Source organism: Alligator mississippiensis, chromosome 11, assembly GCF_030867095.1.
Source record: "Alligator mississippiensis isolate rAllMis1 chromosome 11, rAllMis1, whole genome shotgun sequence".
Taxonomy (NCBI): domain Eukaryota; kingdom Metazoa; phylum Chordata; order Crocodylia; family Alligatoridae; genus Alligator; species Alligator mississippiensis.
Genome location: NC_081834.1, coordinates 45,610,113 through 45,623,294, shown reverse-complemented (window position 1 = coordinate 45,623,294; position 13,182 = coordinate 45,610,113). Strand labels below are relative to the sequence as shown.

The 13,182-nt window shown below is 40.6% G+C and overlaps 1 protein-coding gene across 7 annotated transcripts in view; it reads right to left on the bottom strand.

Moving 5' to 3' along the window:
• Positions 1-13,182, bottom strand: part of MYO9A (myosin IXA) — a 392,893-nt gene that overhangs the window by 67,349 nt on the left and 312,362 nt on the right. For 6 of the 7 annotated variants that reach the window (XM_019499347.2, XM_059714929.1, XM_059714932.1 and 3 more), the window contains 2 exons: positions 8,809-8,928; positions 674-749 (listed from right to left, as the gene is read on the bottom strand). In XM_019499347.2, coding sequence (XP_019354892.1) covers positions 674-749; positions 8,809-8,928 — 196 coding nt within the window. The remainder of the gene's footprint in view (positions 1-673; positions 750-8,808; positions 8,929-13,182) is intronic. The other variant, XM_059714931.1, reaches the window with a different exon arrangement.

The window sequence follows — 13,182 nt, the reverse complement described above, 5'->3', positions numbered from 1 at the left end:
AAAGGCCAAGTGCTTTACTGAAAGCACATTTCATAATCTCACCGACTAATTGCAGTGATAGAATTGATCCAAGACCCACAACTTATAAAGCAAAGCAGAAGATCATCTGCACTTTAAGACAGTTTAAATCATCATCAGAGATACACTTACATTAGCAGTCAGTCCCTTGACATTTCTTTAGCAAATGAACCTGTACAGTAGCCAGGAACTTGAAACCAACACCTCAAAACTCTGCAACTCTTTGGATGCGCCACACAAAGCTGTGCATAGGAGCTTTCTGTGTAGTGCATCCCTTTTATATACATAGATTTTTGTCCAAAATAAAATTGTGGGTGAATTCTGACCTCCTGACCTATAACCAAGATATTTTGCAGCTAAATGTTGAGGTTGGAAAACCCTGACTCCTCCTAACAATATTTTTATAGCCTGCTCCTTATAGGCCCTCAAATTTCACCATGTGCAATTACAGAATGCTCCTCAGAAGTTACCATGATTTCAAATTCTTACTGTCAAAAAAGATCTAAAGATATCTTCATGCAACAAGAAGAAAGGAAGAAGGGGCTGAATACTGACATAAAAAGTTAAGACTGGAAGAGACATTTACACATTTTCGATGCTAGAAAGAAGTTCTCTCCTTATTTTCTTTACCTACTAATCAAAAGAGCAGACTTACCGGTGAGTCCTTTCATTAATAGTATTGACTCCCTGAAGATCTGAAAGAGGTGTCCTTGGGCTTTTCCTGGTAATACCTGTGGCAGCACAACAACAATATAAGTTTTTATATCTGTTTACATTTTTAAATAATTAATTTCAAATATTCTCTGTGGAAGAGAGTGATTAGTGCAAGCAACAGCTTTGTGTTGGCTGCAAATGGGGGAAAAAAAGGAATATGCACTTGTTATGGCACATGCTGGGAATGCAAAATAAGGGGTGCAAAGAGGAGTCATGGCTGCTGAAATCTCAACCGACTACTCACTTATCACATTTTTTGCTAGCATTTTTATTTCCCCAATCTACCTTTTCCTCCCCACCCAGTCCTACACATGTGCAGTGTGTTAGAGGGGTGTTTCCATTGTTAGAAAGCAAGAAGAGGGGGAAACTGTCAATCACTGTCATGATGGGTATAAGTAAGGTACCAGTGCACGTATTTTCTGTTGGTCAAAAAACTTTAAAGCTGTAACATTGGGGGGGGAGGAAATGATATGTAATGATTCGTGGCTTCCTTAAGAAGCTGAAAATCAGGTGGATATGAGAGAGTTTACCACAACCTATTACGTAAACAGCATTTTTTAAACTTGTCACATATCACCGCTTTCTCCTCTTCTGGGCAATGAATGCACATAAGCAATACACTGACATGGGGGGAGTAGGGGGAAGTCTTATCTCTTGCCAAAACTGAATCCTGATATGAAGAGGTTATGTCTGATAAATGCATGAAGAAAGAAGCACCTAACAGCACTGTAGATCTGATAGAGGCTTCTGCTGCAGATGCCCAAAAAGGGGATACATTCTGAGTGCAAATGCATTTAAAAGGAAGGGGTGGGGGTGGAAATTGTCTTTGCAGACAACAAAATCTAGTTCATAAATCAACCTAAAACAACACACGGTGCACACTCCACCTACATGCATTGCAAAACAGACTACTGGAAGCCTGGAAAATAAGGGGGAGTCCAGCAGTCTCAGTAAAGACTTCTGCTATTTCAGCCCTGCCATCTCAATGCTTAGTGAACACTGCTTACAGTTCTATCAGTGCTGTGGTATTAGCAGTCCCAAACTAACAGGCTTCCCACATTTTCAAGGCTTTTAATAATGGCCCTGAAACTATCAGCTGTGAAAATGAGGGGAGCTAGCCAGCTTGGGGATTGCTAACACCCCGGCACTGACAGCCCTGGATGCTTACCTAAGGAGCATATTTCATATTAAGTTTGGAAAAGGTACATACATAACTTTTCCCAGCCCCAAGGGTTAGGCACTTAAAATGGAGTAGATACTATTTAGAGACCTTACGACTTGCATACGATTGTGAAAACAGCTAAGAAGTTCCTTAGCAGTCCTGAAATCCTTCATGTCAAGTAAAATTCTGGAATTCGCAGAATCACCCATCTCCTCTCCTGCACATCAATGGCATGTACACAAGTATATGTTCCTCTGCTATATGGAGTAAAGTGGGAAACCCCAGGAAGTAAGAAAGTCTGTCTTGTCTTTTACAATAAAATATAGGAGTAAATCCAATGACACTTTCTTTTTTAAAGAAGAGGAGATAATCTAGGGTCAGTGAAATTAATGTTCATAGTTCCTAGCCATTGAATAGATCCTTTCTAAAGGTAAGCACAGGGAAAAAGAGATATCTTACTCCTGAAGAGAAGGAAGCAAACTTGTAGCTGAAATACCCCATTTGATACCAGTTAAAGAATGACTTTTACTTGGGCTTTGCAAAAGAAAGCACTTAGACGGGCAAGCCACTAAACCTCATAGATCCTCAGAGTCTCGACTACCAAGCAGTTTCCCTGGAGGTGCTCGTTAATGCCTATCAATATATTATAGGCCCATGCTACTAGCTTGAGATCAGAAGAATTGGCAACAGCAACTTTGATAGAGGAAATGCAATTACTTCTAATCCATGCAGAGCTATCCCACAGGTGAACGCCTGTGGCCATCTGGGAAACACCTTTGTCTTCTCTCGTTAGATTCTTAATATGAACACGTAAATAAAAAGGCAAAAGCATCGAAATTTCTTCTTCATGATCCATAGGGGCATTTGCACTCATTCTTCTTGAATCCATGTCTGGGAAAAGAATCATGGAAACCATCTGGACTAGAAAGAGAGAGTTCTGAGCTTACAGTATGCATCCCGGTAGGCCTCTTGTTTCAATTAACAGTCCTTATGAATATCCTGCTGTTGCTTTTCAACTGTGCTCAGACGACCTTAAAGGAGTGAAGATGACTTCTGGCCAGAGCTTAAAATACTGAATCCCTTAAGAACCTGGCAGTTACCATTTGTCCCCTATCTACTGAAACGTGTGATGGTGGTTTTTCACTTTGAAGCCAGGAAGCTAGGGAGGAGGCCGGAAGCTTGGTGGCCCATCTGGCAAACAATCACGGCATGCCTAGTAAACAACCATTTCCATCAAGCAAACATCTGAAGGTGTAACGCCTACCGCATGATATCCCCACTGGCTTTCTTAAATGGTCTTCCCTTCGTTTGGATGGCAAGAGCAGGAGAGGAATTGATAGGCTGGGTAGTGGAAGTCTGCATGTATAAGTCCTGTTTGTGTAGACATCAGTGTCCTTAGCAGGACTGAGATGTTCTGGTATAAAAGTCCCATAAAGTGAAGGGGAAATAAGACGGATTGGTAGTGTTCCTCATTCATGTTTTTACAGATGAGCTTAGGGGCAGCCAAAGCAGTTAAGTTTGGGGTGGGGGTATGTGCATGCATCAGAAAGCTGCTTGGTGGTTTTCTCCAAGTATTTTCAAAAGAGCTGATTACCTGTGGAAAAAAGACAACAGCCTACCTGAACAGTACACCCAAACTGGTATTGTATTCACACACACAGAGATTGTGAATTCCATTCACTGACTCTCAAAAAGCCAAGGAAACTGGGTAGTCCAGCAATGCATTCATAGCCTTGGAGCCTGTATTATGACAGTGGCCTCCTGTTTGGGAATCTCATTGGATCTTTATTTCCTGCCTTGGACACAAAGTAGAGTGGGTAGGCAGGTTATAAATGCTTGCTTAAATCAGTCCTCAAGTTACTGCAGCTTGGGTGTTTATCTGGAAACCACAACAGTGTACACGAAGAAGATGGACTTGAAAATAAGAACATGAAAATGTTAACCATAAGGAATGAAAAAGACTGTGCCTGAATAGATGTTGTTTTATAGCAACTGTGGGAAGAATAAACGCTGATCCACCTTTTCTTCATTCCTTTTGGTCAAATCAAGTATGCTGAAGTGGAGGTAATGAAGGGAACACTCCTTTTTTGCTGTACTTCCTACTTTCCTACGATTATTTCCAGTCTGGGTTCTGGGCAGTCTGACTCAGAGCGAGGTGGTAACTCACGCATTCCAGGAGGTTCAGGGCTCCTCCTCTTGCTACATCCCCAGAATCCATAGAGGCATGTACAGCCTGCTCATTCGCCTTTTGGGAAGAGACCTCCATTAAACAGAATTGGCCATCTACTTGCAGTGGGACTCCAAAGGGCTAAAGAGCATGGCATGGAAGACAGACTGAACAACCCTAGCTGCATCAGGATAAGCAAACTCTGTACGCTTCTTCCCACAAACGTAAGACAGAGTGGTCCTAGCTCTATTCCTCTGGAGTAAGAGTCAAATATGCAGCATTCCCTGGGTCAGCTCTGCCTCTGGCATTGCTCCAGTCTATTTTCAGACTCACAAATTCCTGGCTATAGGACTCCATCTTGCCTGACCAAGACAGAGTGAAAAGGTCTAAATTATAAGGTAACATGTAGCTAGTATGAGCACATTCAATACAGAGCCAAGAAAATGCATCAGATATTTTCACAGCAAAACGAGTGGCAAAACAGGAGGAGTGAGGGGACAGTGATGGATTAGTTCTGATGCTGTATAGAGATACATAGCAATACAATTTCCTGCTGAGAAATAGATCTCTAATTTTAGAATTCAACACCCAAGTCTTATAAAGCAGACAATGGTGAAGCATTGTCATCTGAAGTCTTCAGCCATGAACATAAGTTCTTGGGCAGAGCCCTCCTCTGCCTTCTTCATCTATTTTAGGGTCTTTATTTTCTTTCACTTCTGCAGAGGAGGACTGGGAGAGAGCTGCAAGCCTCAAGCATCTGTCCCACGTGTCTAGCATGACAGACAGGAAAGACACAGGAAGTGGGTGGATTGGTGCTTTTATAAATGAACATCATGCACAGCTTCTTTCCTGGATTCCTAGTACATGACTGAATACCATTCTCCCCAGGATATGAGAAAAGCTGATACAATGCCTTTAAAACATTTATAAAAGCACTTCCATCCCTCTTTCCCCCTAGGGTCTTTACTTTATACTGACCATAGATTCAAACACATTCCTAACATCAAAGGATTTATCAGATTTACTAAGATTTTGCACTGTTCAATGCTAACAAGGACCTAACAATAAAATGACTGCTCTGTAGGGTTGACACTGTCTTGAGGCAAATTTCCATCTACTGTGTAGTAGGCTAGGGATGTTACTATGTTTATAATAATGAAGATCCATAGTACATTTTAAATAATTTATGTCTTTCATTAAAGGAATAGCTAATACTCTGGATTTCCACATTCAATACATGTGATAAATGCCTGGGTATTTTTCCATTCACCTATGGGGAAAATCTTAACCTTTTTGTATTTCACTTCGATCAGAATGTTTCATAACCCGTAGTGCTCTTTTGAATAAAGAGCTTGTGGTATCATTTTATATTTTGTTCTTTTTAGTGACTTGTTTGTCCTATGTCTGCACAGTAAGTTAAAATGAGAATAAGATTATCATTCCCAGAAATGCAAAATGCACAGAAGGGGAATATTTTATGAGCTGCTGAAATAACAAGATAAAGCTGTACAAAAAAATGTCAAAACTTAATTTTACATCAGCCAGGAAAAAAAACATTTTTATTCCAGTGTCAATCTAAAGCTATGTTAAAACCTGTATAACCAGTACCCAATAAATATCTAGTACCCTAGCAGTTTATTAATCTAAAAAAAAAAGTGTCACTTGCAACTGTAAAAATAAGTATGTATGAGATAGATGCAAGCTGAATTAAAAGCAACTGCTGTAAGAGCTCACTAAAACATTTCTACATGGTACCACTTTCTGGCTCAATACAAGAGGACTAAATACTTTAAAAGAACTCTGAGCCTAATAACCCAGGAGAGAAAAGTTGCGGTCTTAATACAGCTGCGTTTCCACTGTAGAGAAAGAGACAAAGGCTTTGGGGAATGAAAGGTAGGTGGGTTTTTAATGTAACAACTTCTGTTGATTTGCTTGTGGCTTTGACTAAGAAAAATGTATTCATCAACTGCATAAATAATTATTCTCTGAGCACAGGCTCAGCAATATGAGTGGGAAGCACATAAGCACTTCCCCATTCATAGGGCTATGCCAGTTGGAAGGCCAACTTATTCTAAGACGAGGTACTAAAACTGAACCTGTTCTCTAACCCTCATTTCCCTGTTTGGGCTCATTTCTTCTCCCTTAGCTCCATTAGCTTCAGGAGGATGGACTGGTTTACTTAACTGGTTCTGTTCACCTCTAGCTTCTGTATATTAGATTCATGTATGAAGAATGCTGCACAATACTCATTCCATCCCCCACAAAGAGCCTGAACCATCAGAGACTGTCTTGAATTCAGAGACTGGTAAACTCAGTCCATGTCAGCAATTTTTTGTTGCTGTGGAATCCTGGGGAAAACATCATCATCATCATCAGTTTGAATTTTAAGGGACCAGTGTGAACTGCTTAAAGCATGACTGTAAATGCAACCATGAACTAGCCACACAGCTGGAGCAGTAAGCAATATTACAACCTCAGGAGAATTTAGATTTACTAACTAATCCATTAGTTAAATATCTTTGCAGTTTATACTTGTATTTGCAACTGATGTTCACAGTTCAAAACAAAAAGATGTTTTGAATCAAATAGTCAGTTTTTCAAGAACGATGATGATGTAACTTCATTGAACTTCTAGGAAACGACAAGTTCAGCCAGTACCTCACCAAGAATGTAGACTCCCATGATACTTGGGGCACATATGGCCCATGGTTTGTAAATGAATGACTGCAGTAAGGTCCAACTCTCAGCAAGTTCTAACTCTAGGTTACCTACATAACAAATAGCTCTGGGAGTTGGCCAATGACAGCATCCACTATATGGTGATATGCAAAAAGACCTGAATACATATATGACCCACTACCAACTCCTACGCATTTAGTAAAACTACAGCAATAGTAATGTTAGATCACTTTTCCCAGCCTCCAAGTCTGGAGCAGGTTATCAGAAATAGTTATTACCAAAAGGGAGAAGAATTACAAGGGGTACTTGACAAAACTGAATTAAAAGCAAAAATATTTTAACATTACTGTGCTTAGCAGTGCTAAGATGACATCTTTTTTGTTTTACACTGGATATTTAAAAATATTATCTGCTATATGAGTCTTTTTTCTCTCTTTTTAAATAAACCCACAGACAAAATTAAGTTTCTGATACAGATGAACTGACTTGGAAAAAAAAAAAAAAAATCAATCAGGGTTCCAAGTCTTTTATTTACACTACTAATAAACTATTACGAGCTATGTAATTATCTATAAGTGCCACTTAGACTTAACTTACTTAGGAAATTCAATGGCTGAGTCTATACCAGATTTTTTTTAAGCTTTTCAAGGGTGGTAACAATGGAGGAAAATTTGAAGAAAAGTTTAGTATAAGATAATGCCTACAGGAAGAAGAAAACCTTTAACTCTCCCAGTTCTAAGATACTGCAGGAAGCATATGGGAGAAGTCTTTTCAGTTTTGTAAGATGAAGCAAATATTTCTGAACCGCTAACATGCAAATGCTGTACTTACCGCACATATTTCTACAATGTGGGGAAAAGCCTTTTGATGTTGCATTTAGGCGTCTCCTTATAATAGCTTTAAAATGTGCATTTTAGAAACCAAACTGCCCTTAAGGATTGTTTAAAGCAATGCTCCATTCTCTGTAGATGCTGTTTATGTAACGTAAAGGAGGAATATAAAGGCACAAAACTTAAAATACATAATTTTCATGTTCACCTTCAAGTTTGATCCCTTTTCCCTGCAAGCAACAAGGTAGATCTGGAAACTGTATTATTTCAGTGTCTTTGTGAAGGGTCTGCAACTGAACGCGGATTTGATTTTTTTTAAAGTGCAACAATTACATAGAGGTGTTTAATGAGCAACTAGCATTGTGGCATCTTGCAGGAGGCCCTATACATTGTTATAATGTTGCATCTCCATGCGCTGTGACTTGTGGCAGGTGATGTTATGTTCCATGCTGCTGAACTCCCTTCTCCTCCCACAAGAGGAGTCCAGCCATAGCAATTAGTAACACAGGCAGAAGTGCCTGTTTGTTTTTTTTCCATGCAGGACTAGTTTATTATGTAATAAACAGAGGAGTGAAAAGAAAATGGAGACCAAGTGCATTTCTGTTCACCCATTCTAAAAAGGACTCTGCCCTACAGCATCACAGTTTTTCACATTTAGATGAAAGACCTCACAAATATATTGGCGCCTTCTCCAGTTGCAGTTAGTATCAAAAGATGATGTTATGAAAAGGGAAAGGGACTACATCTAGTTGCATATGGGAGGTAAAATTCTAGCTATATCAGGCATCCTAAAATCACACTAGAAGTATTCCTACTGGTTCTGAAGTGCTCTATGCTTGCCTTCGATGTTTTCATAGCCACCACAAAAAATGAATGGTATGAAAAGTGTTGCCAACTTCAAAATCCTGTCTTCACAGAGCAACATGTGAAACTACCAGCAAAATGGTTCCAGGTTTAATTCATTAAACATGGATACACACACTGGGGGGTTTTGTCTAATTGGTTAACAGGATCACAGAATCCAGAGAGTCTATTCAAGATCTTTGTACACTAAAAACCCTGCCTGAGAATTTCTAGTAGGAAAGGACTAAAAAACAAATCCCTTCCTAAAAGTATCCTCTAATTACTTAGGATGATCTCAATGGGCTGCACAGGAACGCCCCCCAGAATGCACCTGGTCTCCATTTACTAATGTGTGAGTGTCATGTCAGAGAGGATGGTGGGATATGGAGCCTTACTGTACTTCTCCTCCTTGCATCTCTGCAGGATCTCTAAGCTCCTCTGATGGACTGGGTGATGGAGAAAGCTAAAACTATCCACACTTTTCAAAACCGCACATGGCACTGCATCATCATGCCCTTGGGAAGTAAAATAAAAACAAAAAATGGAGAGAAGAGAAAGAGATTATATAAGCAGAAATCAGGAAAGAGTAAAGAACAATGCTGCCAACTGCCCTAGTGATACAAGAATCGTTCAAAAACCACATTTTCTTTCTTTTACACACCAAAACTGATATCTGTAGCAGTTATAACATATAGCAGTGACACAGGTTAACTGCAGTTACCTCATGACAAAGCATTATGACATCCCACCTACAGTAAGGGAATGGGATTGTTTTATGTCATCTGAGTCTAAGGAAACTACAAACTTACTGATTTGCATCTCTGCAGGCATGCATTATTAATTAGGCAATTCCTTGCACTGTGATTGAGGGGGTCTGATTTGCATAGTGACTGTATAGTTTTTTCTTGTTAACTGCATAGCATACCATTATTCGGATAGTCTCAAGGCCGTTATTAGCCAGAGCACAATAATCTGTATAATCACTCCCAGGTCATCTAAAAGACCACAAACCAAAGCAACACAACTGTAATTATATAACTTTCTACTCTTATTAGCTACATTTCTAGAAATCCTTTTGCTTAAATTGAACCTAAGTTGGTTGACTTCATCATTCCCCCACCTGTATTCATGAAGCGGTCACCTCAAATTCATGGCCTGCCCCACTGTGTTACCTCAAATATTTCCAGTTAAAATGAAATACGAGATACTTAACATCAAGGAAGGGAGAGGGGACACATGCAACTTTCTTCAAATGCTGAGAAACAGGGAGATTTCAGAAAGACTAAATTATAAAAACTGAGAAAGACTGAATCTAGAATGGGTTGAGATCAGAAGTTAAGGTGAACGTCTTTGTGAGGACATCTGGGGCAGTCTCTGATTTAGGAATGACCGTATAACGAAATAAAAGCTCTACAGTGTATCGTCACGTAAAGAGGAAGTACCACCAAATAATCCTTTAAATAAATGAGCAATAGGGGATTATACTCTGGGATGTGTCATGCTCCCATTTAAGATGTGATGAGGTCACTGACAAGTTATCTTATGTCAGTATAATATAGTGTAGTGCTTAAAGCTGCTGCATTAAAATATCAACCCCCCCTTCCCCTCCCCAACACACAATCTGAACCTTTTAGAGGAACACTGTCAACTATCATTTTTCTCAAGTTTGACTACCATTCATTTTGTATTGCCCATTGGAAAGCTTGAAGATTTGCTCTGCCTTATCTGTGTGATTCTCTTTTGTCCACCTCACCATTCATGAATTAGCATTACAAATTTATCTCAGCCAAGCTAGAAATAGCCCTTGTTAGCTGAATATTGTGGCAGAGCCAGCAGAGGGAGACTAAGAGGTAGGAACACAAATCCTTTAATCAGGCGTAGGATCTATGCTCTTATCCACCTTGCTCAAAATAAGGGGAGGGTAAATTAATGTGGAGGGTACTTTCCATTAGATTACAAATATCTCATAACCAGTCAAATTTGCATCCTAAATGCCTTGACAATGTCCCTCTAATAAAGTTCATTATGATTCAAGAAAAAACAAACCCAAATGTGTGCTTTTCATTTAGAATTTAACCTGACAGATAGAAAACTCAATTAGGAAACAAACAACAAAGAAAATACAATCCCAGAAAGATTTCTCCCTGCAGCCACCTGCATCTTAATCAGTCTGATAATTCTTTTAGTTTTTAATTCAGAAAGGGGAAAGGGTTGGCAGCACTGTAAGAAACACCTACTGGACCAGAAGAGAAATGTATCCAACAAAATTCAGACAGTTACATTGCTTTGCTTCTACTCATCTCAGTTGCAAACAAAAATGGCTAAGAGCTAGACTACAGGACTATGATGTGTGCAAAAAGAAAAAGGAAAGCTTCAGAAGGCAGGAATGAAGAGCATAGTTATTAACTCTGCAGCAACAATACTGGAAGCAAAGCACAAAGGTGTTTATATGCTGCTATTCGACATCACTGACACAAAGAAGTATGGAAAGTAGGAGGAAAAGCAGCAAAAACTAGGTTTTGCAAAGCCTGTTATAGAGAAGGCTGAGATTTTTCATGAAAACCTCCATTTTGGTACCACTAGCATCACTATAACAAACCTTCAGACAAGTATATTATTTCTGGCCTAACAAGGAAAAAGTCTCCAAAACCTGCAGACTCCAGAGCAGAAATATGCAGCATTTTCAGAACATCTCTTAAAACTGGGTTTTTACTGCATCTGTCTGATGAATCACAGGAGAGCTAGACAAAGCTACCAGAGACCATAAAGCAGTATGCTACCTTAAAAAAGATGTAATATTAAGTACTATGTTTGATTGCACAGGGGTGATATTGAGTGTGGGGGGGCACATGGGGGAATGTTATAAACTAACATTTCTTTGTTGTACCAGGTGCATCTGGCTCATATTAATTAAAGCCAGCAAGGATTAGTTGGAAAAAAAACCTGAAAAACAGATGCAATCCTTAGAGAAGAGTGCTGTTTTATGGGACAGCTATCAAGACAGGTTAATTTCAGGGCCTAAAAGTAGGAGTGCTCCTTTAACAATTCAAAGGCAGCAGTTGCCATAAATTCATTCACTGGATTATCAGAGGGGATTCTTGTGTGTTATTTCATATAACAGTGGACAGGCACCAGCCTCCAGTAACCAAGTATGTCACCATAGCATTAAGGGTTGCAATCTTTTGGGAGCTAATGTACCAGTTTGCAAGACACAGCCATACAACAGTGACATGAACCTTCTATTTAGCGATATCCCCGTTAGAACTTCATATAAATTTGGGTTAAGCCAAAGCTTTGTCATAGGTTGGTTTGGATAACTGAATGGGAGGTGAGGACAGGGCCTCATCATTAAGAAAGTGCTAACTACAAAAGCCTGCAGCATCAATGATTGGGGACCAAAACTAACGAATTCTCAAGACAGTAGTCCCAAAGCTTGCCTATTTTGACATGTCAAAGCTGTTCAGTGCCCAGAGCAGCAGACACCACTGACATGCTCTATGCTGGAACTAATTTTTAAAATATTCTTGACAAAAGAAGAGATTTCACAGGCAAGGAAAGACAACACAAGCGATCGGAGATGCTGCCAGCAGATCACCATTCCCTCCTTGGCGTGAATGCTGACGCTACAGCTTAACAATGTTGGCTAGCTTCATTGCTTGTTAGGATAGCATGTAAAGGCACCAGCTGAGATAGATGCCTCATAACATGCTCTTCCCTTTCCAATGAATATTTCTATTCACAGTAGGTGTAGGCCTAAATAATACAGCTAAAAAAAAGTCATTAACATGTGAAAGTGCCACCCTGCCAGTAGCATATCTGGAGCAGGGTAAGAGGGGCAACTGCTGGGTTGGCAGCAGTGACAGCCAATCTTGTGCCCAAACTGGCTGTCCACTTAGCCCCCAAGGATGATGCCCTGCTTGTCCACCTTTACGCATGCTATTGACACTGAGTTCTGACAGAAGTATGAGAAGTCTTTTAAGCAGTGATACACTGCTTATTCCTGACATAATGGGAAAAAAATCAAAACTCCCAGAACTGCCCAAAAACCTAAAACTGTTCTTTTACATATGAACGAGCAATTCTCAACCAAGGTGCCATGGCATACTGGGTGCCTTGAGATCCTATCGGGGTGATACGAGGGGGCACACAGCGTTAGCACCGTTAGCTGTGTAAACATGATTCACATGAGAAACCCAAGGATTTCAAACAGGAATCCAGAGTCTTAAAAACCATTCTGCCCTATTGTGGTCTCCGTTCTTTGCAACAGAAAAACTGCTGTATTACAAGGGAGTTCAACCTTTGGTCCATAGGCCAAATGCAGCCCTCCAGAGCCATTGCATCTGGCCCACAGGCGGGAAATTTTGTGGCAGGGGAGCAGCGGCCATTAATACCGCCACTTCCCCCTTGCCAAATCCTCAAACCCCAAGTTCTGCCCTGCTGGTCACAGCTGGGCTACACCTCCTTCCCTCCCCTCCTTCTGGATCAGGAACCAGGCTATGCGCCTTCCCCCTATAGGGCCAGGCTGGGGCAAAGCCATGTCCCCTTTTCCCGCACAGGTCCGGACTGGAGCCAGGCCATGCCCCCTTTCCACACAGGGCTGAGCCACACTTCCTTTCTCCTGTGGGGCTCGGTTGTGGCTGGGCTGCCCCGCAAATGCCTCCAAGTGGCCGGATGGTGCCAGGACCGAGCTAGCTCTGGTGCCAGATTGGGACCACTGGTGGGATCCGGCCCAAGGATGGATGGGGCACTGCCCATCCAGCCTGCTGGGC